Below are 22,448 nucleotides of genomic sequence, written 5' to 3'. Positions count from 1 at the left end.
CATGGTTCTACTTAGCCAAGTTCGCACACAGCCTCTCCAATGCTAATGCACCCCTGCGTCAGCTGCTAAAGCAGTCCAGTGAGTTCCTCTGGGACAAGCAACACAACATCGCTTTCCAGAAAGTGAAATATTTGGTCATGAGAGAACCAGGACCAATCCTTGCCTACTACGACCCCAACAAAGAGCTCAGACTCCAGGTGGATGTGTCGAAGTATGGACTAGGTGCAGTGCTACTGCAAGAAGGAAAACCCATCGGCTAAGCTTCCAAATCTCTCATAGACTGTGAAATCAACTACGCTCAAATCAAAAAGGAGCTGTACGCCATTCTGTTTGGATGTAAGCGTTTCCATCAGTATGTCTATGGACGACAAGTCATTGTGGAATCAGACCACAAGCCCTTCGAGTCAATCATGAGGAAACCGTTAGCCGCAGCCCCGCCAAGGCTACAGAGAATGATCCTTCAACTACAAAAATACGACTTCACAATCACTCACCGTCCAGGCAAAGACATCCCTGTCGCAGACACACTCTCCAGGAAGTTTCTTACCTACAAGGACAGCAGCCTCAGTGAAGGCATGGACATGCAGGTGCACACTGTGTACAGCAACTTACCAGTTAGTGACACAACACTGAAGGAGATCCGAGCAGAAACAGAAAAAGACACACAACTCACACAGCTGAGGAAAGTCATACAGTCAGGATGGCCTGAGGAGAGGAGAAAATGCCCTCAGAGCGTCTCAGAGTTCTGGAACCATCGTGACGAACTATCACAGATCAACAGAATCATTTTCAAAGGAGAGAAAATCATCTCGTCTCGGAGAAGAGATTTTGACAAAAATCCATGCTGGACACATGGGCATGGAAAAGTGCAAACAGAGAGCATGGGACATTTTGCTTTGGCCCGGAATATGCAAACAAATAGAGGACATGGTTGGTAAATGCCCCACCTGTCTTGAACGATGCCCCTCAAACACCACAGAGCCTATGTTACCTCACCGTATCCCAGACCGACCCTGGCAGGTCATGGCAACCGATCTGTTCACCTGGAATAACGAGGACTACATCATAACAGTGGACTACTACAGCAGATACTTCGAACTCGACAAGCTTCACAGCACCACATCTGCAGCTGTGATACACAAGCTGAAAGCAGCCTTTGCCAGGCATGGCATTGTAGAGACTTTAATATCTGACTTTTTTTACCTTTATTTAACTAGGCAAGTCAGTTAAGAACAAATTCTTATTTACAATGACGGCCTACACCGGCCAAACCCGGACGACGCTGGGCCAATTGTGCGCCGCCCTATGGGACTCCCAATCACGGCCGGTTGTGATACAGCCTGGAATCGAACCAGGGAGTCTGTAGTGACGCCTCAAGCGCCACATTTGCTCCTGTTACAAATCAAATGAGTTTGAATCCTTCACAAAAGCATGGGAGTTCACACACGTCACCACAAGCCCACATTACCCTCAAAGTAATGGCCTTGCTGAAAAATCTGTGCAGATTGCTAAATCACTCATGGACAAAGCAAAAGCAGACAAGAGAGACCCCTACCTCAGTCTCCTTGAATACCGCAACACTCCAGTTGACAACTTCAAATCACCAGCCCAGCAGTTGATGAGCCGCAGGCTTCGCTCAATCCTTCCCAGCACCAACCAGCAGCTGCAACCTGAGGTCATCAGCTACAAGGAAATGCATGCAAAACGTGCACAGAGACAACAACAGCAAAAGCGATACTATGACAGGTCAGCTAGACCACTGTCACCACTGAACGACGGAGAGTCAGTTAGAATCCAGGAGCATGGCTACTGGAAGCCAGCAGTTGTCATCCAACCAGCTGACACTGAACGTTCATATCACGTTCGCACCGCAGAAGGAGCGGTGTACCGCCGCAATCGTCGTCATCTACTGAACACAAAAGAACAACACACTGACGAGATGAACTGTTCCCCTGAAAGAGAACGGGATGGACTAAACACACACACAACACAACATACTTACCTGCAACACCACAATAACGGTTGACTGACACAGAATCATACTCAGTTTCATATCACACAAGGTCAGGAAGAGAGGTCAAGCCTAGAGCTGTCCTAGATCTGTGAAATGTCAAAGGGTGTAGGCAGATCGCTGCCCTAAAAGAGTTCCGGACTGTAAACTTGTTATTGAAAAGTTAACTTGAAATGCTTTGATATTGTATTTGTTTGAAATGTTGAGATGTCATTGCTACAGTGAAAAGCTGAGTTGCTGAGAAATATTTGTTCTAAAAGTAACAGTATGCTAAATCATTGTTTCAGAGTCTGTTATGTTGATGCAGTCAGTGCAGTATAAATGGTTACTTACCTCGAGTTCAAACTACAGACCATGTATTCAAAAGAAACGCTTAAAATCTGTAGAACATTTTTCATTTTTTTTAAGAAGGGGGGTGTAATATTCATATGTGTCAGCATACTGAATTGTAATTGGATGCATTCTTCCGTCGTATCATACTGCGCTATGATTGGTTAAGACCACCCAGGTGGTGAGGTAATCTTCAAGATGATCATGGCCGGAGACACATGAACATGCCAGTTATAGCTAGCTAATAAAGAGCTACATTTATAAAGATCCTGTCGTGCTGCATTTTATTATTTTGTACAAAGCATACAAAACAAGACATCAGTAAAATTAATTCTGCGAGAAATGGCAGTGGAAACGCCTTTATGCACAAATAATTATATAATAACCATCATATCGAAGTAAACTAATAGTCACGCAATGATATGTAGTGTGGTCCTCCCACTACGACTAGGGAAACCATGCAGTTTATTAGACTACAGATTAAATAACTTAAAATGAACTTCACAGGGTGGTGAAAGTCCACGGTTATCTTGATGCTCCTTTCCGATAAATATCGAGGGTCTGATTCTCATGATGATCGATGCAAGACTGCCATTTGACAAATAAAATATTCTCGCTCTTTTCCATAATAATCTCATCATGTAGACTACCTGTATCTGCTAGCTGTTGGCTAGAGTGCACGTACCAAGACCAGAGTAGGCACATTTGCTATTTAAAATAAATTGTACAATACATGATTCAACAAAGGCTATTTTGTTATTGGCTAAATCCAAATCACTATTTGACAGCATCCCTTTTGATTTGAATGGAACCAAAACCTTCAAGAGCTAAAGGTGCTCAAAGCTGACCTATTTTACATACCCCACCATACCATGAGACATCCATATCTTCACCGGAAAAGATAAACGGTTGAGATTGATATAATTTAAAGCTTACAAACAGAATTGTCAAGCTATTTTATAAGTTCTTGAAAAAGATGATTTTTTAAAATAAAAATTGTCCTTGTTTTACCTTAAACGCCGATGTTTTTCATATTCGCATATGGGTCATTCTTGGGCTGCGGTAATATTTTTTACAAATATATATATATATTTTTTTTACTAGAATAAATACATTTTCTGAACACCCCACAACATTAAGGGCATATTAAACCTTCAAGAAAACATATTTTCCCACCTCAGGCATTAAAGCCCTTTTATTATTGTCAATTTTTGTCTGATATGGACAACATGTACAGTGGGGAGAACAAGTATTTGATACACTGCTGATTTTGCAGGTTTTCCTACTTACAAAGCATGTAGAGGTCTGTAATTATCATAGGTACACTTCAACTGTGAGAGACTGAATCTAAAACAAAAATCCAGAAAATCACATTGTATGATTTTTAAGTAATTAATTTGCATTTTATTGCATGACATAAGTATTTGATCACCTACCAAGCAGTAAGAATTCCGGCTCTCACAGACCTGTTAGTTTTTCTTTAAGAAGCCCTCCTGTTCTCCACTCATTACCTGTATTAACTGCACCTGTTTGAACTCGTTACCTGTATAAAAGACACCTGTCCACACACTCAATCAAACAGACTCCAACCTCTCCACAATGGCCAAGACCAGAGAGCTGTGTAAGGACATCAGGGATAAAATTGTAGACCTGCACAAGGCTGGGATGGGCTACAGGAAAATAGGCAAGCAGCTTGGTGAGAAGGCAACAACTGTTGGTGCAATTATTAGAAAATGGAAGAAGTTCAAGATGACGGTCAATCACCCTCGGTCTGGGGCTCCATGCAAGATCTCACTTCATGGGGCATCAATGATCATGAGGAAGGTGAGGGATCAGCCCAGAACTACACGGCAGGACCTGGTCAATGACCTGAAGAGAGCTGGGACCACAGTCTCAAAGAAAACCATTAGTAACACACTACGCCGTCATGGATTAAAATCCTGCAGCACACGCAAGGTCCCCCTGCTCAAGCCAGCGCATGTCCAGGCCCGTCTGAAGTTTGCCAGTGACCATCTGGATGATCCAGAGGAGGAATGGGAGAAGGTAATGTGGTCTGATGAGACAAAAATAGAGCTTTTTGGTCTAAACTCCACTCGCCGTGTTTGGAGGAAGAAGAAGGATGAGTATAACCCCAAGAACACCATCCCAACTGTGAAGCATGGAGGTGGAAACATCATTCTTTGGGGATGCTTTTCTGTAAAGGGGACAGGACGACTGCACCGTATTGAGGGGAGGATGGATCGGGCCATGTATCGCGAGATCTCAGTAAGAGCATTGAAAATGGGTCGTGGCTGGGTCTTCCAGCATGACAATGACCCGAAACACACAGCCAGGGCAACTAAGGAGTGGCTCCGTAAGAAGCATCTCAAGGTCCTGGAGTGGCCTAGCCAGTCTCCAGACCTAAACCCAATAGAAAATCTTTGGAGGGAGCTGAAAGTCCGTATTGCCCAGCGACAGCCCCAAAACCTGAAGGATCTGGAGAAGGTTTGTATGGAGGAGTGGGCCAAAATCCCTGCTGCAGTGTGTGCAAACCTGGTCAAGACCTACAAGAAACGTATGATCTCTGTAATTGCAAACAAAGGTTTCTGTACCAAATATTAAGTTCTGCTTTTCTGATGTATCAAATACTTATGTCATGCAATAAAATGCAAATTAATTACATAAAAATCATACAATGTGATTTTCTGGATTTTTTGTTTTAGATTCCGTCTCTCACAGTTGAAGTGTACCCATGATAAAAATTACAGACCTCTACATGCTTTGTAAGTAGGAAAACCTGCAAAATCGGCAGTGTATCAAATACTTGTTCTCCCCACTGTATCTTCAACCCCGTTACAGACAATATGGAAGTTGTCTGAATATGATTATAAAAGAAACTTGTTATAAAATCAACATTTTACCTAATGGTCATGTGTCCCCCAAACCAATTAAATTATTATAATCATAAAATGTATGTAAAATCTCAGAATTGTGCTATATTAAACCCTGAAATAGACACATTATGTGTCAGCAGGCTCATCATTTAAATAAAAAAATGCTTTAAATTCAGAATTTAAAGATAAATCTAATCTTCTTGGGATTGTCCTTAACATTTCAGACTGAGCTCAGAAAACATTAAATTCATATTTATTCATCTTTGCCATTTTATTTAACAAATATTGTCATGTGACGGGATTGAGACTACGGTGACAGGGTTGAATACTGTAACACGGTTGAAGAGACACATCGGTTTCCATGTAAACTAGTTTAGTTTACTATCAAAATTCCTCCAAGATTTATCCCAAAACATTGCATTTCATTGTATGCAACCATGTAATAAGGACATTCGATATATTTAGAATAATCTGGGTTTTATTAACCAAACTTGTACACTCATTTCATCCATGCCGAGGATGATGCCTGGATAAAGGTCATCATCATATTCCACTACACATCACTGCCCAAGAAGACCTAGATATCCCCACTGAATTTTGTCCACAGGTTGTGGATTTTCCTCATTGGCTGGCTGTTCTGGAGCTGCCAGGACCTTCTGCCTGAAACTGAAGTGTTGTATGTTAAAGGATGTACAGTTTAGGTCCTTCTTTGTTGAACAAAAGCAGCTGACATCACGAGACATCAGCTCACCAGGAGCAAGGGTGATGACCTGGTGTATACTCATGGTGGAGGGCACCGCTTTTATCAGGTACTGATATCACTGCCCTTAGCCACCAACCTGTCTGCTGTTCTCTTCAACGTTCCTCCCACACCATCAGGAGCCCCTTTTCCATGGCTTGACTCAAAAAAGATCCATGTACCAGCTTTGAATCCACGTTTGTGTAATTCTGTTGTGAAAAGCAGGAATGCCTCTCTGCTTATACTGTGTGCAAGACTCATCACTAAAAAAGTGCAATACAGACACTTGTGGATGTGTGGCCTGAAGGTAGTCTAGCACTGGATTGAGGTGTTTCCATATAGCAGGAGGGCCTTTGTGCCTAGAGGGGGGAGATAGTTGTGAAGCATATAGGATCCTGTTGGCCAACATACAGTACCCCAGTATGTAGAGTGGCCTGCTAGTGTGAGGCCCCAAAGTGAACTGCTTGGATCTCCGATGTGTATTTGCAGACATACACTACCGTTCAACAGTTTGGGGTCACTTAGAAATGTCCTTGTTTTCGAAAGAAAAGCAATTTTTTTGTCCATTAAAATAACATCAAATTGATCAGAAATACAGTGTAGACATTGTTAATGTTGTCAATGGCTATTGTAGCTGGAAACGGCTGATTTTTAATGGAATATCTACATAGGCGTACAGAGGCCCATTATCAGCAACCATCAGTCCTGTGTTCCAATGGCACGTTGTGTTTGCTAATCCAAGTTTATCATTTTAAAAGGTTAATTGATCATTAGAAAACCCTTTTGCAATTATGTTAGCACAGCTGAAAACTGTTGTGCTGATTAAAGAAGCAATAAAAATGGCCTTCTTGAGACTAGTTGAGTATCTGGAGCATCAGCAATTGTGGGTTACAGGCTCAAAATGGCCAGAAACAAAGAACTTCCTTCTGAAACGCGTCAGTCTATTCTTGTTCTGAGAAATGAAGGCTATTCCATGCGAGAAATTGCCAAGAAACTGAAGATCTCGTACAACGCTGTGTACTACTCCCTTCACAGAACAGCGCAAACTGTCTCTAACCAGAATAGAAAGAGGAGTGGGAGGCCCCAGTGCACAACTGAGCAAGAGGACAAATACATTAGAGTGTCTAGTTTGAGAAACAGACGCCTCACAGGTCCTCAACAGGCAGCTTCATTTAATAGTACCCGCAAAACACCAGTCTCAACGTCAACAGTGAAGAGGCGACTGCGGGATGCTGACCTTCTAGGCAGAGTTGCAAAGAAAAAGCCATATCTCAGACTGGCCAATAAAAAGAAAAGATTAAGATGGGCAAAAGAACACAGACACTGGACAGAGGAAGATTGGAAAAAGGTGTTATGGACAGACAAATCGAAGTTTGAGGTGTTCGGATCACAAAGAAGAACATTTGTGAGACGCAGACCAAATGAAAAGATGCTGGAGGAGTGCTTGATGCCATCTGTCAAGCATGGTGGAGGCAATGTGATGGTCTGGGGGTGCTTTGGTGGTGGTAAAGTGGGATATTTGTACAGGGTAAAAGGGATCTTGAAGAAGGAAGGCTATCACTCCATTTTGCCATGCCATACCCTGTGGACGGCGCTTGATTGGAGCCAATTTGGCTACAACAGGACAATGACCCAAAGCACAGCTCCAAACTATGCAAGAACTATTTAGGGAAGAAGCAGTCAGCTGGTATTCTGTCTATGATGGAGTGGCCAGCACAGTCACCGGATCTCAACCCTATTGAGCTGTTGTGGGAGCAGCTTGACCGTATGTTACGTAAGAAGTGCCCATCAAGCCAATCCAACTTGTGGGAGGTGCTTCAGGAAGCATGGGGTGAAATCTCTCCAGATTACCTCAACAAATTGACAACTAGAATGCCTAAGGTCTGCAAGGCGGTAATTGCTGCAAATGGAGGATTATTTGACGAAAGCAAAGTTTGAAGGACACAATTATTATTTATATTAAAAATCATTATTTCTAACCTTGTCAATGACTACATTTCCTATGCATTTTGCGAAATGTCCTATTCAAACTCATTTCATGTATGTTTTCATGGAAAACAAGGACATTTCTAAGTGACCCCAAACTTTTGAACGGTAGTGTAGTTCTCTGAAAAGTCACATGGATCAAGGCCTCCTTGATATTCATAATTAAAGTAAATAACTCAACCCTGTCACAGGTTTACAACCCCGTTACAATGAAACGTGACGGGGTTGAGTGTGACGGAGTTGAGTTATTTGGCTCAAAATGGCCTCTGCTCCTCATGTGGTGAAGGACAGGAGACAACATGGTGTGCATGACATTAATAGATTGTATATTTTTATGGGTTAAAGTATAATTTTGATAAGTACTAGTTTTCCATCTTTATTTCATGTAACGGGGTTGAGTTGGTCAGCTCGACAATTCCCACCTGACAAAATAAAAAATAACAAATAAAGATATCAAATAATGTGATTACTTGCCTGTTTCTGTACCATGCAGTTGAAAATTGAATGATGTCACTTCCTGTTAATGATGGCACATAAGGGTGGACTGAACATTTTTATTGGCAGAGTTTGGTTGGCGTGACGGGGTTGAGTGTAGACTGAGGGACAGAGCTAAATTGTGTGTTTTTAATCAATAATCATGCATTTATTTGATAAAAATACTTTCTCAACAAAATAACAAATATATGTTTGCATTAATGGCAAAAGTTATTAATTATGTGCACATTTTAATATTAATTTCCCAAGTAAAAATTAAGTGAAACGCCTGGGAGACATGACACAATTCTTAGTGTCAGTTAAAAAATAAGATTTCTTAAATAATAACGTTTAAATTAATGCTATAGTTATTTCAATTCATTATACTGGACATTTAAATTTATATACAAAATATTTTAACATTTCATTTTGGTGACCCACTCCTTGCAAAATAATATAAAAAGTCAGAGGGACTGAAATATTACCAGAGCACAAGAATGAACCATATGTTGTAGCTTAGACCCTATTTTACATAGGGTCTGCACGACACAAAAACAACAACATGCATGGTCTTGTGTCTCTACTGAATACAGGGTGGGTGTCATGTTTTTTCTGATAAATGTACTAAAATGAGAATCAAATGGAAATCTGAACTTTCAAATGGTACCACAAAGATGGTTGGAGGTCCATACATATTTATTTTTTTACTTGAATGGGAAAATCTGTAGTTGTAAAGTATACTGTCAATCCTCCATAGGAAACCTATTGAAATCATAAAAGTATAGATCAAAGAATAGAAATGAGCATTTAAAATGGAATTCGACAGTGGGTGTACCGGCGGCCATCTTTGTGGTAGTAATTAAAAGTAACAATTTCAATTCAGTTTTCATTCAATGGTTTAGGGTAGGCCTACCAGCTAAATTGCCGTGGTTTGAAGGGATGTCTTTTCTATGAGTTTTATTTCTATGATTGAAATGGCACACACCCTGTATTCAAGAGCATGTTGTGTCAACTGATAGCGGGCACAACACAAAGGAGTGACTGAGGAGTGTTTTTCTCTGTTCTGCTGACGCTCACACAGAAGTAATAAAGGCCTAGTTCAATACATTTGTGTGGGGAAAAAATGGCTTCATTTTATATACACTACCGTTCAAATGTTTGGGGTCACTTTGAAATGTCCTTGTTTTCCATGAAAACATACATGAAATGAGTTTGAATAGGACATATAGCAAAATGAATAGGAAATGTAGTCATTGGCAAGGTTAGAAATAATGATTTTTAATATAAATAATAATTGTGTCCTTCAAACTTTGCTTTCGTCAAAGAATCCTCCATTTGCAGCAATTACAGCATTGCAGACCTTTGGCATTCTAGTTGTCAATTTGTTGAGGTAATCTGAAGAGATGTCACCCCATGCTTCCTGAAGCACCTCCCACAAGCTGGATTGGCTTGATGGGCACTTCTTACGTACCATACGGTCAAGCTGCTCCCACAACAGCTCAATAGGGTTGAGGTCCGGTGACTGTGCTGGCCACTCCATTATAGACAGAATACCAGCTGACTGCTTCTTCCCTAAATAGTTATTGCATAGTTTGGAGCTGTGCTTTGGTTCATTGTCCTGTTGTAGGAGGAAATTGACTCCAATCAAGCGCTGTCCACAGGGTATGGCATGGCGCCGCAAAATGGAGTGATAGCCTTCCTTCTTCAAGATCCCTTTTACCCTGTACAAATCTCCCACTTTACCACCACCAAACACCCCCAGACCATCACATTGCCTCCACCATGCTTGACAGATGGCATCAAGCACTCCTCCAGCATCTTTTCATTTGGTCTGCGTCTCACAAATGTTCTTCTTTGTGATCCGAACACTCAAACTTCAATTTGTCTGTCCATAACACTTTTTTCCAATCTTCCTCTGTCCAGTGTCTGTGTTCTTTTGCCCATCTTAATATTTAATTTTTATTGGCCAGTCTGAGATATGGCTTTTTCTTTGCAACTCTGCCTAGAAGGTCAGCATCCCGGAGTCGCTTCTTCACTGTTGACGTTGAGACTGGTGTTTTGCGGGTACTATTTAATGAAGCTGCCAGTTGAGGACCTGTGAGGCGTCTGTTTCTCACACTAGACACTAATGTATTTGTCCTCTTGCTCAGTTGTGCACTGGGGCCACCCACTCCTCTTTCTATTCTGGTTAGAGCCAGTTTGCGCTGTTCTGTGAAGGGAGTAGTACACAGCGTTGTACGAGATCTTCAGTTTCTTGGCAATTTCTCGCATGGAATAGCCTTCATTTCTCAGAACAAGAATAGACTGACGCGTTTCAGAAGGAAGTTATTTGTGTCTGGCCATTTTGAGCCTGTAATCGAACCCACAATTGCTGATGCTCCAGATACTCAACTAGTCTCAAGAAGGCCAGTTTTATTTCTTCTTTAATCAGCACAACAGTTTTCAGCTGTGCTAACATCATTGCAAAAGGGTTTTCTAATGATCAATTAGCCTTTTAAAATGATAAACTTGGATTAGCAAACACAACGTGCCATTGGAACACAGGACTGATTGTTGCTGATAATGGGCCTCTGTACGCCTATGTAGATATTCCATTAAATATCAGCCGTTTCCAGCTACAATAGCCATTGACAACATTAACAATGTCTACACTGTATTTCTGATCAATTTGATGTTATTTTAATGGGCAAAAAATTTGCTTTTCTTTCGAAAACAAGGACATTTCTAAGTGACCCCAAACTTTTGAACAGTAGTGTATATACACATACATACACACACACACACACACACACACACACACTATATATACAATGCCTTCGGAAGTATTCAGACTCCTTGACCTTTTCCACATTTTGTTACATTACAGCCTTATTCTAAAATGTATTCAATTGTTTTCCCCCCTCATCAATCTACACACAATACCCCATAATGACAAAGCAAAAACAGCTATTTAGAATATTTTTCTAATTTATATTCTAAAATAAACTGAAATATCACATTTAAATAAGTATTCAGACCCTTTACTCAGTACTTTATTGAAGCACCTTTGTCAGCAATTACAGCCTTGAGTCTTCTTGGGTATGACGCTACAAGCTTGGCACACCTGTATTTCGAGAGTTTCTCCCATTCTTCTCTACAGACCCTCTCAAGCTCTGTCAGGTTGGATGGGGAGCATCGCTGCACAGCTATTTTCAGGTCTCTCCAGAGATGTTTGATCGGGTTCAAGTCCGGGCTCTGGCTGGGCCACTCAAGGACATTCAGAGACTTGTCCCGAAGCCACTCCTGCATTGTCTTGGCTATGTGCTTAGGGTCGTTGTACTGTTGGAAGGTGAACCGTCGCCCCAGTCTGAGGTCCTGAGCACTCTGGAGCAGGTTTTCATCAAGGATCTCTGTACTTTGCTTCGTTCATCTTTTGCTCGATCCTGACTAGTCTCCCAGTCCCTGCCGCTAAAAAACATCCCCACAGTATGATGCTGCCACCACCACACTTCACCGTAGGGATGGTGCCAGGTTTACTCCAGACGTGACGCTTGGCATTCAGGCCAAAGAGTTCAATCTTGGTTTCATCAGACCAGAGAATCTTGTTTCTCATGGTCAGAGTCCTTTAGATGCCTTTTGGCAAACTCCAAGCGGGCTGTCATGTGCCTTTTAATGAGGAGTGGCTTCCGTCTGGCCACTCTACCATAAAGGCCTGATTGGTGGAGTGCTGCAGAGATGGTTGTCCTTCTGGAAGTTTCTCCCATCTCAACAGACGAACTCCGAAGGTCTTTCAGAGTGACCATCGGGTTCTTGGTCACTTCCCTGACCAAGGCCCTTCTGGGTTCTTGGTCACCTCCCTGACCAAGGCCCTTCTCCACCGATTGCTCAGTTTGGCCGGGCGGCTAGCTCTAGGAAGTGTCTTGCTGGTTCCAAACTTCTTCCATTTAAGAATGATGGAGGCCACTGTGTTCTTGGGGAACATTAATGCTGCAGAAATGTTTTGGTACCCTTCCCCAGATCTGAACCTTGACACAATCCTGTCTCGGAGCTCTACGGACAATTCCTTCGACCTCATGGCTTGGCTTTTGCGCTGATGTGCACTCTCAACAACCTTATATTAGACAGGTGTTAGACAGGTGTCCAATCAAGTTGTAGAAATATCTCAAGGATGATCAATGGAAACAGGATGCACCTGAGCTCAATTTCGAGTCTCATAGCTAAGGGTCTGAATACTTACGTAAATAAGTATTGCAGCAGAGGTAACTCTGGGTCTTCCTTTCCTGTGGCTGTCCTCAGGCGAGCCAGTTTTATCATAGAGCTTGATGGTTTTTGCGACTGCACTTGAAGAAACTCTCAGTAAAGTAATGATGGAATGTCGTTTCTCTTTGCTTATTTGAGCTGTTCTTGCCATAATATGGACTTGGTCTTTTACCAAATAGGGCTATCTTCTGTATACCACCCCTACCTTGTCACAACACAACTGATTGGCTCAAACACATTAAGAAGGAAAGAAATTCCACAAATTAACTTTTAACAAGGCACACCTGTTAATTGAAATGCATTCCAGGTGACTACCTCATGAAACTGGTTGAGAGAATACCAAGAGTGTGCAAAGCTGTCATCAAGGCAAAGGGTGGCTACTTTGAAGAATCTTAAACAAATCAAAATATATTTTATATTTAACACTTTTTTGGTTATTACGTGATCCCATATGTGTTATTTCATAGTTTTGATGTCTTCACTATTATTACATTTTAGTCATTTAGCAGACGCTCTTATCCAGAGCGACTTACAGTTAGTGAATACATATTTTTTTATACTTGCCCCCCGTGGGAATCGAACCCACAACCCTGGCGTTGCAAACGCCATGCTCTATCAACTGAGCTTACATCCCTGCCGCCATTCCCTCCCCTACCCTGGACGACGCTGGGAATGAGTAGGTGTGTCCAAACTTTTGACTGGTACTGTATTCTCCAGACTTGCCCAGAGAGAATTGTTGATATGTTGTCCATTTCTTATTCTAGATAAAATTTTCTTAGGAAAAATGCGCCAAAAATGCATTTTAATTACATGTCTTTAGTATTTTACAGACAGAAAGATTAATAAAGTATTTATCCACAATCTGCTGTGCACAAGTCCTGGAGTGTCTTAACAAAATAAAACCAAAATATTTAGGCTGACTTCATCAAGTGTCCAGAAACATTGATTTGCGCAATGTGCAATTTGCTCGATTTTGGGAAGATGACATCACTCATTGCCGTCTTGAGGTTTGTAACCACACCGACATAGGAAATACCATCACAACATGACAGGCAGGAGTATTTTACTATATCTGTATTCATTTAGGCATCAGACAAGTATCAGACTCAATAAATTGTCCATCAAGGCATTAAAGAACATCACAATGTTGTTTATCTGATCGAAGAAAAAACAACAAATAATGAGAGAAATAGAGGGAAAAGGCTTTCTCTTACCATTTTTTTGAGACAGATAGAGCTCGGCGCAGGCCAATAAAAATATAAGTTTCAACCAATGTAGCTTGAAACTCATGTTAACTTCCACAAAGCTTTCCAGCAATAATCTACCTGCGATGTATTTAGTGTTGAATGCTGATTCAAGCGTTTGTGTATTCCTTTTGTCTGTGCAATTTTGAAGTCAACTGTAGCAGCAGATTCGACCCGCTTGTTTATAGCTGCACTAGGGTTAGACAGGCTTCCTGTGTAGATTAAGAATAAACAGAGCCGGTGCAAAATATGTTTCGGAAAACGTACCTCAATCCAGGGATGAGAAATGGGCTGCACTCCGAATTGTCCCATTGTATTTTTCCATTAAGGCTACAAGTTAGAATTTGGGGAAGGTATAAACTGATCCTAGAGCTGTGCCTATAAGGGCAACTTCACTACCACTTGAAGACAAACGGATGTGCAAATGTGCCTCCTTGACAAGCATAAGAAAATGACTGCTGAACACTGCAGTAGAGTAGGCCTGCCAGCATGTGTAGTAGGTAGGCTAGTAAATAGTGGGATAAGGTGGAAAAGTCATACCATATACAAAATAACTACTGAAATAGGACGTTTCGGTACAATTATATAAATGCCAACAGTTAAATGTGGTCCTCTGTAGCTCAATTGGTAGAGCATGGCGCTTGTAACGCCAGGGTAGTGGGTTCGATCCCCGGGACGTATACGTAAAAATGTATGCACACATGACTGTAAGTCTCTTTGGATAAAAGCGTCTGCTAAATGGCATATTATTATTATAATTCCTTTATTCGACATGGTGGGATCTTTTTGTGTTGGTAAAATTAATTATGTGAGAAATGGTGGCGGAAACGTCTTTATGCACAAATATTGATATAATAACCATCATATCGAAGTAAATTTGGAGTCACGCGATGATATGTAGTTTGGTCCTCCCACTACGACTAGGGAAACCATGCAGTTTATTAGGCTACAGATGAAATAATTTATTATGAATTTATCTTGATGCACCTTTTCAATAAATAGCGAGGGTCGATTCGGGCGACATGATGATCGATGCTTGACTGCTGTATTGACAAATACAAATATTCTCGCTCTTATCCAGAATAAAATCATAATGTAGACTTCCTTGATCTGCTATCTGTTGGCTATAGTGCACCTGCCAAGAGCAGAGTAGGCACATTTGCTATTTAACGCAACAGTTTTTGTAACAAAACTATCGATAGAGTTGAAAATGCTTTTGATTTTTATTCATTATATCAAAACTTAAGCGAAAAAGTACATTTTGTGTGCACTACTTCATCAAGCACTGATTTATATCTGCCACAAGTCCGTTTTGCGGAAACACACCACTGGTGGGAAAATGTGCATGTGTTCTTTATGCCGATTTTAGAATATTCACATGAAAATCTGTCTCCAATTGGATGGAAATTTAGCTACTGTTAAAGAATATGATTCCCTGCTGATCTCCCCTGCCCTTCCCCCCAGAGTAATGAGAGTGGTGTGTCTTACATCAGGTCCTGTGTCCTCAGGGCATGCTCAGTGGAAATTCCAACAGTTTATCTTTTTGTTCAGGTGTGGACTGGGACCTGAAATCGGCCCTGGCATTTCTAACTCAACTTCCCATTTTTTTCATTACTAGCCAGATAATTATCATTTTATGAGAGGACAGAGGAGGGAGGTAGCTTAGTGGTTAAGAGCGTTGTGCCATTAACCGAAAGGTCGCTGGTTCTAATCCCCGAGCCGACTAGGTGAAAAATCTGTCGATGTGCCCTTGAGCAAGGCACTTAACCCTAATTGCTCCTGTAAGTTGCTCTGGATAAGAGCGTCTGCTAAATGACCAATTATTATAGGAGGGGACAGGAAGTAACAATGCTATCTGACCTATTGTCTTAAGATAATAATATAAATACGTGATCTATAGAAATGAAAATGTTTTATTGTAGAGTTAATTTAGTAAACTACCTGCAATTGATGAGTGTGTGTGTGTATGTGTGTGCATAAACATGTATTACTCTATATTTCAGCTATCCGCAATGCCTCAGTGTCCATTCTTTTATTCCTTCCATTAATTGTAAAGAAATTATACCAGAAACAAGAGAAACAAGAGCACACAAAAAAATTGATAGTTATTTGAAACATGTATTTTTCAATGTTCTGTACATTTATGGCACAAATACCTTCTTTAATACCATTTCTGTAAATACTTTTTCATTTCATGTTATCGTCCAGAAAAAATAGAATAATTCCATTTAGCAAACTGCGTACTTGTTTGTACTAAATAGGTATATAGCGCCTCCTGCTGTATGTAATGTAACATGCAGGACCGTGACAAGGTGCTGTAAATGTACTTGATTTAAAGTAAGTATAATTCACACCAGTAGGGGGTATCACAGCACTATTTACTCTACCTTAGCACCCCTAGGCTGGGGATTTGGGTAGTCAAAAAGCACTTCCATTTCTGAATGCATAGATCGACATTACCACAATTTGACCTTTTTTGTAATAATGAGTCGGAGCTAAAGTTATTGTAGTGATAAGATATAGTGCATGGAATTTCTATACAACATTGACATAGTGCATAGGCTATACATTTCACATTGCTGAGTAAATGTCTCTACATAGAAACAATACAAAATGGTGACAAAATAAACAAAACAACAATTCTACAATACAGGCATGGAAGTGACCTCACTCAGCTTGAGTAGAAAAGCATTTCCTTGTATTGTTCACTATGTGCTTTTAAGAAATTGTACAATACATGATTGAACAAAGGCTATTTTGTTATTGGCTAAATCCAATCACTTTTTGACAGCACCCCTTTTGATTTGAACGAAACCTTCCATAAATATTTGCCCATTGTAGAAATGCTCAGAGGGTGACTTTTTGTACTTCCATATCTTCATCACTGGAAAAGATAAACGGTTGAGATTGATATAATTTAAAAGCTTACAAACGGCCGTCAAAGTATTTTATAATTTCTTGGAAAACATTTTTTTAATACAAATTGTCATTTTTTAACCTTAAACTTCAGTTATCTAAATATTTGTAAACTCTTTTTTTTTCATATTCATATTACATATTACAGAGTTTGCACAACACAAAAACAACATGCATGCTCTTGTGTCTCAAACGAATACAGGGTGGGTGTCATGTTTTGGCTGATATATGTACTAAAATGGGAATCAAATGGAAATTTCAACTTTCAAATAGTACCACAAAGATGGTTGTAGGTCCATACCAAAAACATGTTTTACTTGAACAAGAATATCTGTTGTTTTAAATTATACTCTCAATCCTCAATAGGAAACCTTTTGAAATCATAGAAATATAGGTCATAGAATATACATGACCATTTAAGTTGACATTTGACAATGGGTGGACTGGCAGCCATCTTTGTGATAGTAATTAGAAGTAAAAATTTGAATTCAATTTACAATTTGATGGTGTAGGGTAGGCCTACCAGCTGAATTGCAGTGGTGTGAAAGGATAGGTCTATTCTATTAATTTTATTTCTATGATTGAAATGGCACCCACCCTGTATTCAAAAGCAACTGATAGCGGGCACAACACAAAGGAGTGACTGAGGAGTGTTTTTCTCTGCTCTGCTGATGCTCATACAGGAGTAATAAAGGCCTAGTTCAATAATTTTAATAATTTTACCACACCTATCCGATGGATGGATTATCTTGACAAAGGTTAAAATGCTCACTAACAGGGATGTAAACAAATGTGTGCACAAAATGTGAGAGAAATAAGCTTTTTGTTCATGTGGAAAATTTCTGTTATCTTTTATTTCAGCTCATGAAACATGGGACCAGCACTTTAGTGTATGTTTTTACAAACAAAAAAAACATTTTGATTAATAAAATATTTAAATCAGTCGTCTTCCTCAAATAAAGGGGATGATGACGCAATATTTGCAAAAGGGAGGGAATCTGATTTCATTGGTCCTCAACTCGCTGCTCAGTCATTTAATTCAGGGTAAGTGGAGTTAGCCAACCAACCTTCCTACCCACCGGCACAGTAAGTTGACTTCTGGCTTCCCACTGACTATTTTTTGTGCAACCCAATACAACAGAAAGCAACAGTAGTGTATGTAAATACTTTATCTCCTGAATGATTTGGCATTCAGGTCCAAAAAGTCACTTTCTGACCACTTCTTCCATGGGCAAAGATCTATGGAAAGTTCTGTTTAAATCAAAAGGGATGCTGTCAAAAAGTGATCGAATTCAAATGGGTTTACCCCAGTACAAGTACGCTAACTCAACATAATACAATGTGTCTACAGGTAGGATACTGACAAAGGCATGAGATCAATTATAAAAGGTAAATCTTACCAATTGCATTTGCTGCACACACGCAACCTAACAACAATAAAGGACTGATGGAATCAGGTTACCTGCGTAGCGTCTCTCTCTCTCTCTCTCTCTCTGTCACATGACATGGTTTCGAGTGTCTGTGAATTTACACGGCTCTAACCTGTTTGGTCTTATCCAAAGATAACCCAGACAAATTGCAGTTGATTCAATGTAAATCTTATAGGGGGATATAGACCTATTTCTAAATAAATCTAATTATTCACAATTTCATGTATGCCTGGACTTCATGTTTACCCTCTGTATTTTCAAGTAATGTGGTGGCAGCATTGTGTCATGAGTATGCTTGCCACCAGCAGGGAATGGAGTGTTTGTCAGGATCAAAATAAATATGTTTGAAAGAGCTTGGTGAGCTTGGTGAGTGTGGTTATTTTGCATACAACTTTCCCACAACGTTCTGGGAATGGTGCAGGATAGTTGCTTTGGAACATTCTCAGCACAAAATAGCGTTATTTTCTTGGTATTTCATTACTTTAACAGAACGTTTCCTGAAGGTTAAAAAATGGTTACATTTAATACAATTGTTCGTAATGTTCTAGGAATGTTCTCGAACTGATTTGACATTGGGAATATTCTCAAATAGTTCAGAGAACGTTAAGAAACAACGTTCTTCTGTGGGAATTTCAGAACTTCAGCGTAATGTTTCCTAATGGTTCTACTGTCACGCCCTGGCTCTGGGGACTCTTATATGTTGAGCCAGGGTGTGGATTTTCTATGTTGTGTTCTAGTTCGTGTTTTCTATGTTGGCCAGGGTGGTTCCCAATCAGAGGCAGCTGATTCTCGTTGTCTCTGATTGGGAACCATACTTAGGCAGCCTGTTGGCACTAGTTATTTGTGGGATCTTGTTCTGTATAGGTTTGTGTTGGTGAACCTTTAGACTTCACGTATCGTTTTGTTGTTGGTGTAAGTACTCATTAAAAGATGTACGCCTATCACGCTGCGCCTTGGTCTGCCTCTTACAACGATCGTGACATCTACACTGAAGAAAAATATAAACGCAACATGTAAGGTATTGGTCCCATGTTTCATGAGCTGAAATAAAATATCCAAGAAATTGTCCATTTGCACAAAAGGCTTATTTCTCTCATATTTTGTGCACAAATTTGTTTACATCCCTGTTTATAAGCATTTCTCCTTTGCCAAGATAATCCATCCACCTGACAGGTGTGGCATATCAAGAAGCTGATTAAACAGCATGATCATTACACAGGTGCACCTTGTGCTGGGGGCAATAACAGGCCATTCTAAAATGTGCAGTTTTGTCACAACACAATGCCACAGATGTCTTAAGTTTTGAGGGAGCATGCAATTGACATGCTGACTGCAGGAATGTCAACCAGAGCTGTTGCCAAATAATTGAATGTTAATTTCTCTACCATAAGCCGCCTCCAACGTTGTTTTAGAGAATTTGGTAGTATGTCCAACCGGCCTCACAACCACCGACCACACATGTATGGCGTTGTGTGGGCGAGCGGTTTGCTGACGTCAACGTTGTGAACAGAGTGCCCCATGGTAGCGGTGGGGTTATTGTATGGGCAGGCATAATAAGGTACAACGAACACAATTGCATTTTATCGATGGCAATTTGAATGCACAGAGATTCCGTGACGAGATCCTGAGGCCCATTGTCGTGCCATTCATCCACCGCCATCACCTCATGTTTCAGCTTGATAATGCCCCATGTAGCAAGGATCTGTACACAATTCCCGGAAGCCAAAAATGTTGTAGTTCTTCCATGGCCTGCATACTCACCAGACATGTCACCCATTGAGCATGTTTGGGATGCTCTGGATCGACGTGTACGACAGCGTGTTCCAGTTCCCGCCAATATCCAGCAACTTCGCACAGCCATTGAAGAGGAGTGGGACAACATTCTACATGCCAAAATCAACAGCCTGAACAATCTATGCGAAGGAAATGTGACACGCTGCATGAGGCAAATCGTTTTCTGATCCACGCCCCTACTTTTTTTTTAAAGGTGTCAGTCAAATCTTTGAAATTGTTGCATTTATATTTTTGTTCAGTATATTTAAAGTAATGTTCTCAAATTGTTCCAAGAACATTAGGAAATAACCTACAACTGTGGGAATTTCAGTACTTCAGCATAACGTTCCTTCATGGTTCTGTTTAAAGTCATTTTCTCAGAAGGTTAAGAAACATTGTTCTTCTGTGCAGGGGTGCAACTTTCACTGGGGACAGGGAGGACATGTCCCCCCCACATTCTGAAATTGCATTTTTGTACCCCCCAGTTTTATCATTGGAATGTCATACAAAATGAGGCAACGGTGTGCTTTAGGACTATGCGGACGCAGTCGGGTAGGCTGTTTGGAGTGTTTATCCGACTGGATTTAGGATCAAGCGGACACCACAGAGCGGGCTGACAGGCTGCTCTGTGGAACAAGCTCCCCCACGACGCCAGGACAGCGGAGTCACTGACCACCTTCCGGAGACACTTGAAACCCTACCTCTTTAAGGAATACCTGGAATAGTCTAACAGTAATCCTTCTACACTTTCATCTGACCATATGACATTCTCCCAATCCTCTTCTGGATCATCCAAATGCACTCTAGCAAACTTCAGACGGGCCTGGACATGTACTGGCTTAAGCAGGGGGACACGTCTGGCACTGCAGGATTTGACTCCCTGGCGGCGTAGTGTGTTACTGATGGTAGGCTTTGTTACTTTGGTCCCAGCTCTCTGCAGGTCATTCACTAGGTCCCCCCGTGCGGTTCTGGGATTTTTGCTCACCGTTCTTGTGATCATTTTGACCCCACGGGGTGAGATCTTGCGTGGAGCCCCAGATCGAGGGAGATTATCAGTGGTCTTGTATGTCTTCCATTTCCTAATAATTGCTCCCACAGTTGATTTATTCAAACCAAGCTGCTTACCTATTGCAGATTCAGTCTTCCCAGCCTGGTGCAGGTCTACAATTTTGTTTCTGGTGTCCTTTGACAGCTCTTTGGTCTTGGCCATAGTGGAGTTTGGAGTGTGACTGTTTGAGGTTGTGGACAGGTGTCTTTTATACTGATAACAAGTTCAAACAGGTGCCATTAATACAGGTAACGAGTGGAGGACAGAGGAGCCTCTTAAAGAAGAAGTTACAGGTTGTCACGGTTTCGTCCGAGGCTGCTCCTCCTCCTTGTTCGGGCAGGCTTCGGCGGTCGTCGTCTCCGGAGTACTAGCTGCCACCGTTCTATGTTTCGATGTTTGTTTGGTTTGGTCTGTTTTGTACACCTGTTCATTGTTAGTGTTAATTATGTGTCCTATAAGTTCTCTTGGGTTTTGTCATGTGTTGTGTGTAATTGTTTCTATTGTCAGCAAGGGCTGCTAGTACTTCTCTCTCTCGTGATTTGTTTGGAGAGAGTGTTCGCACAGTGTGCGCAATTTGTTTTGTATTTTGAACTGTACTCAGTGTGCGTAAAGTTCGCTTGCCTTCCGGCTTGGATTTAGCCGTGTGTCTTGTTTTTCGTGTCTTCACTAAAGACTGTTGAACGAAGCCTCTGTTGTCCTGCGCTTGATTCCACACCACATCCACGCTCGAACCTGACAGAATTACACACCATTCCATGGAATCTGCAGGAGCAGCCTCGCCCGCCGAGGTAATCGAGGAGCGCCTTCGTGGACAGGAGGCCAGAATCAACCGGATCGGGAACGCTCTCGATGAAGTGATGAATACCCTCCGTGGATGGGAGACCAGCGGGGTACCCACGCCTCCACCTACCACACCACCACTGGTCAGTCCACCTGTCCACTCTCCGGAACCCAGTGGGATTCGGCTCTCGCTCCCGAGGGCGTATGATGGCACCGCTGCCGGGTGTCAGGGTTTCCTTTTACAAGTCGAACTCTACCTAGCCACCATACACCCGGTGCCCTCGGGACACGAGAGCGTTTCCGCCATCATCTCCTGTCTCACCGGCAAGGCGTTGGAGTGGGCCAACGCCGAATGGAGGAGGATAGACGCCGCAACGATCACATCTGCGGAGTTCTCCCGCCGCTTCCGGGCTGTGTTCGACCATCCACCTGAGGGGAAAGCGGCGGGGGAGCGTCTATTCTACCTCCGGCAGGGGATGAGGAGCGCCCAAGAGTTTGCACTGGAGTTCCGGACTCTAGCGGCAGATGCAGGGTGGAATGAGCGGGCCCTCATAGACCACTTCCGCTGCAGCCTCCGGGAGGACGTCCGTAGAGAGTTGGCTTGC

At 41.6% G+C, this 22,448-nt stretch overlaps 1 protein-coding gene across 1 annotated transcript in view; it reads right to left on the bottom strand.

Annotated features, from left to right (window-relative positions):
- The window catches only part of LOC311127322 (proteinase-activated receptor 2-like), a 28,153-nt gene extending 14,159 nt beyond the window's left edge, over nucleotides 1-13,994 (bottom strand). The window contains exon 1 of the mRNA XM_084159133.1: nucleotides 13,867-13,994. Within this exon, the coding sequence (XP_084015259.1) occupies nucleotides 13,867-13,942 (76 nt within the window). The 5' untranslated portion in view covers nucleotides 13,943-13,994. The remainder of the gene's footprint in view (nucleotides 1-13,866) is intronic.
- Between the last annotated feature and the right edge of the window lie 8,454 nt (nucleotides 13,995-22,448).

This window comes from Coregonus lavaretus, assembly GCF_964263955.1.
Source record: "Coregonus lavaretus genome assembly, chromosome: 4".
Lineage (NCBI taxonomy): Eukaryota > Metazoa > Chordata > Actinopteri > Salmoniformes > Salmonidae > Coregonus > Coregonus lavaretus.
Note: the sequence above shows the minus strand (reverse complement) of the source record. Positions and strands in the feature narration are given on the sequence as shown.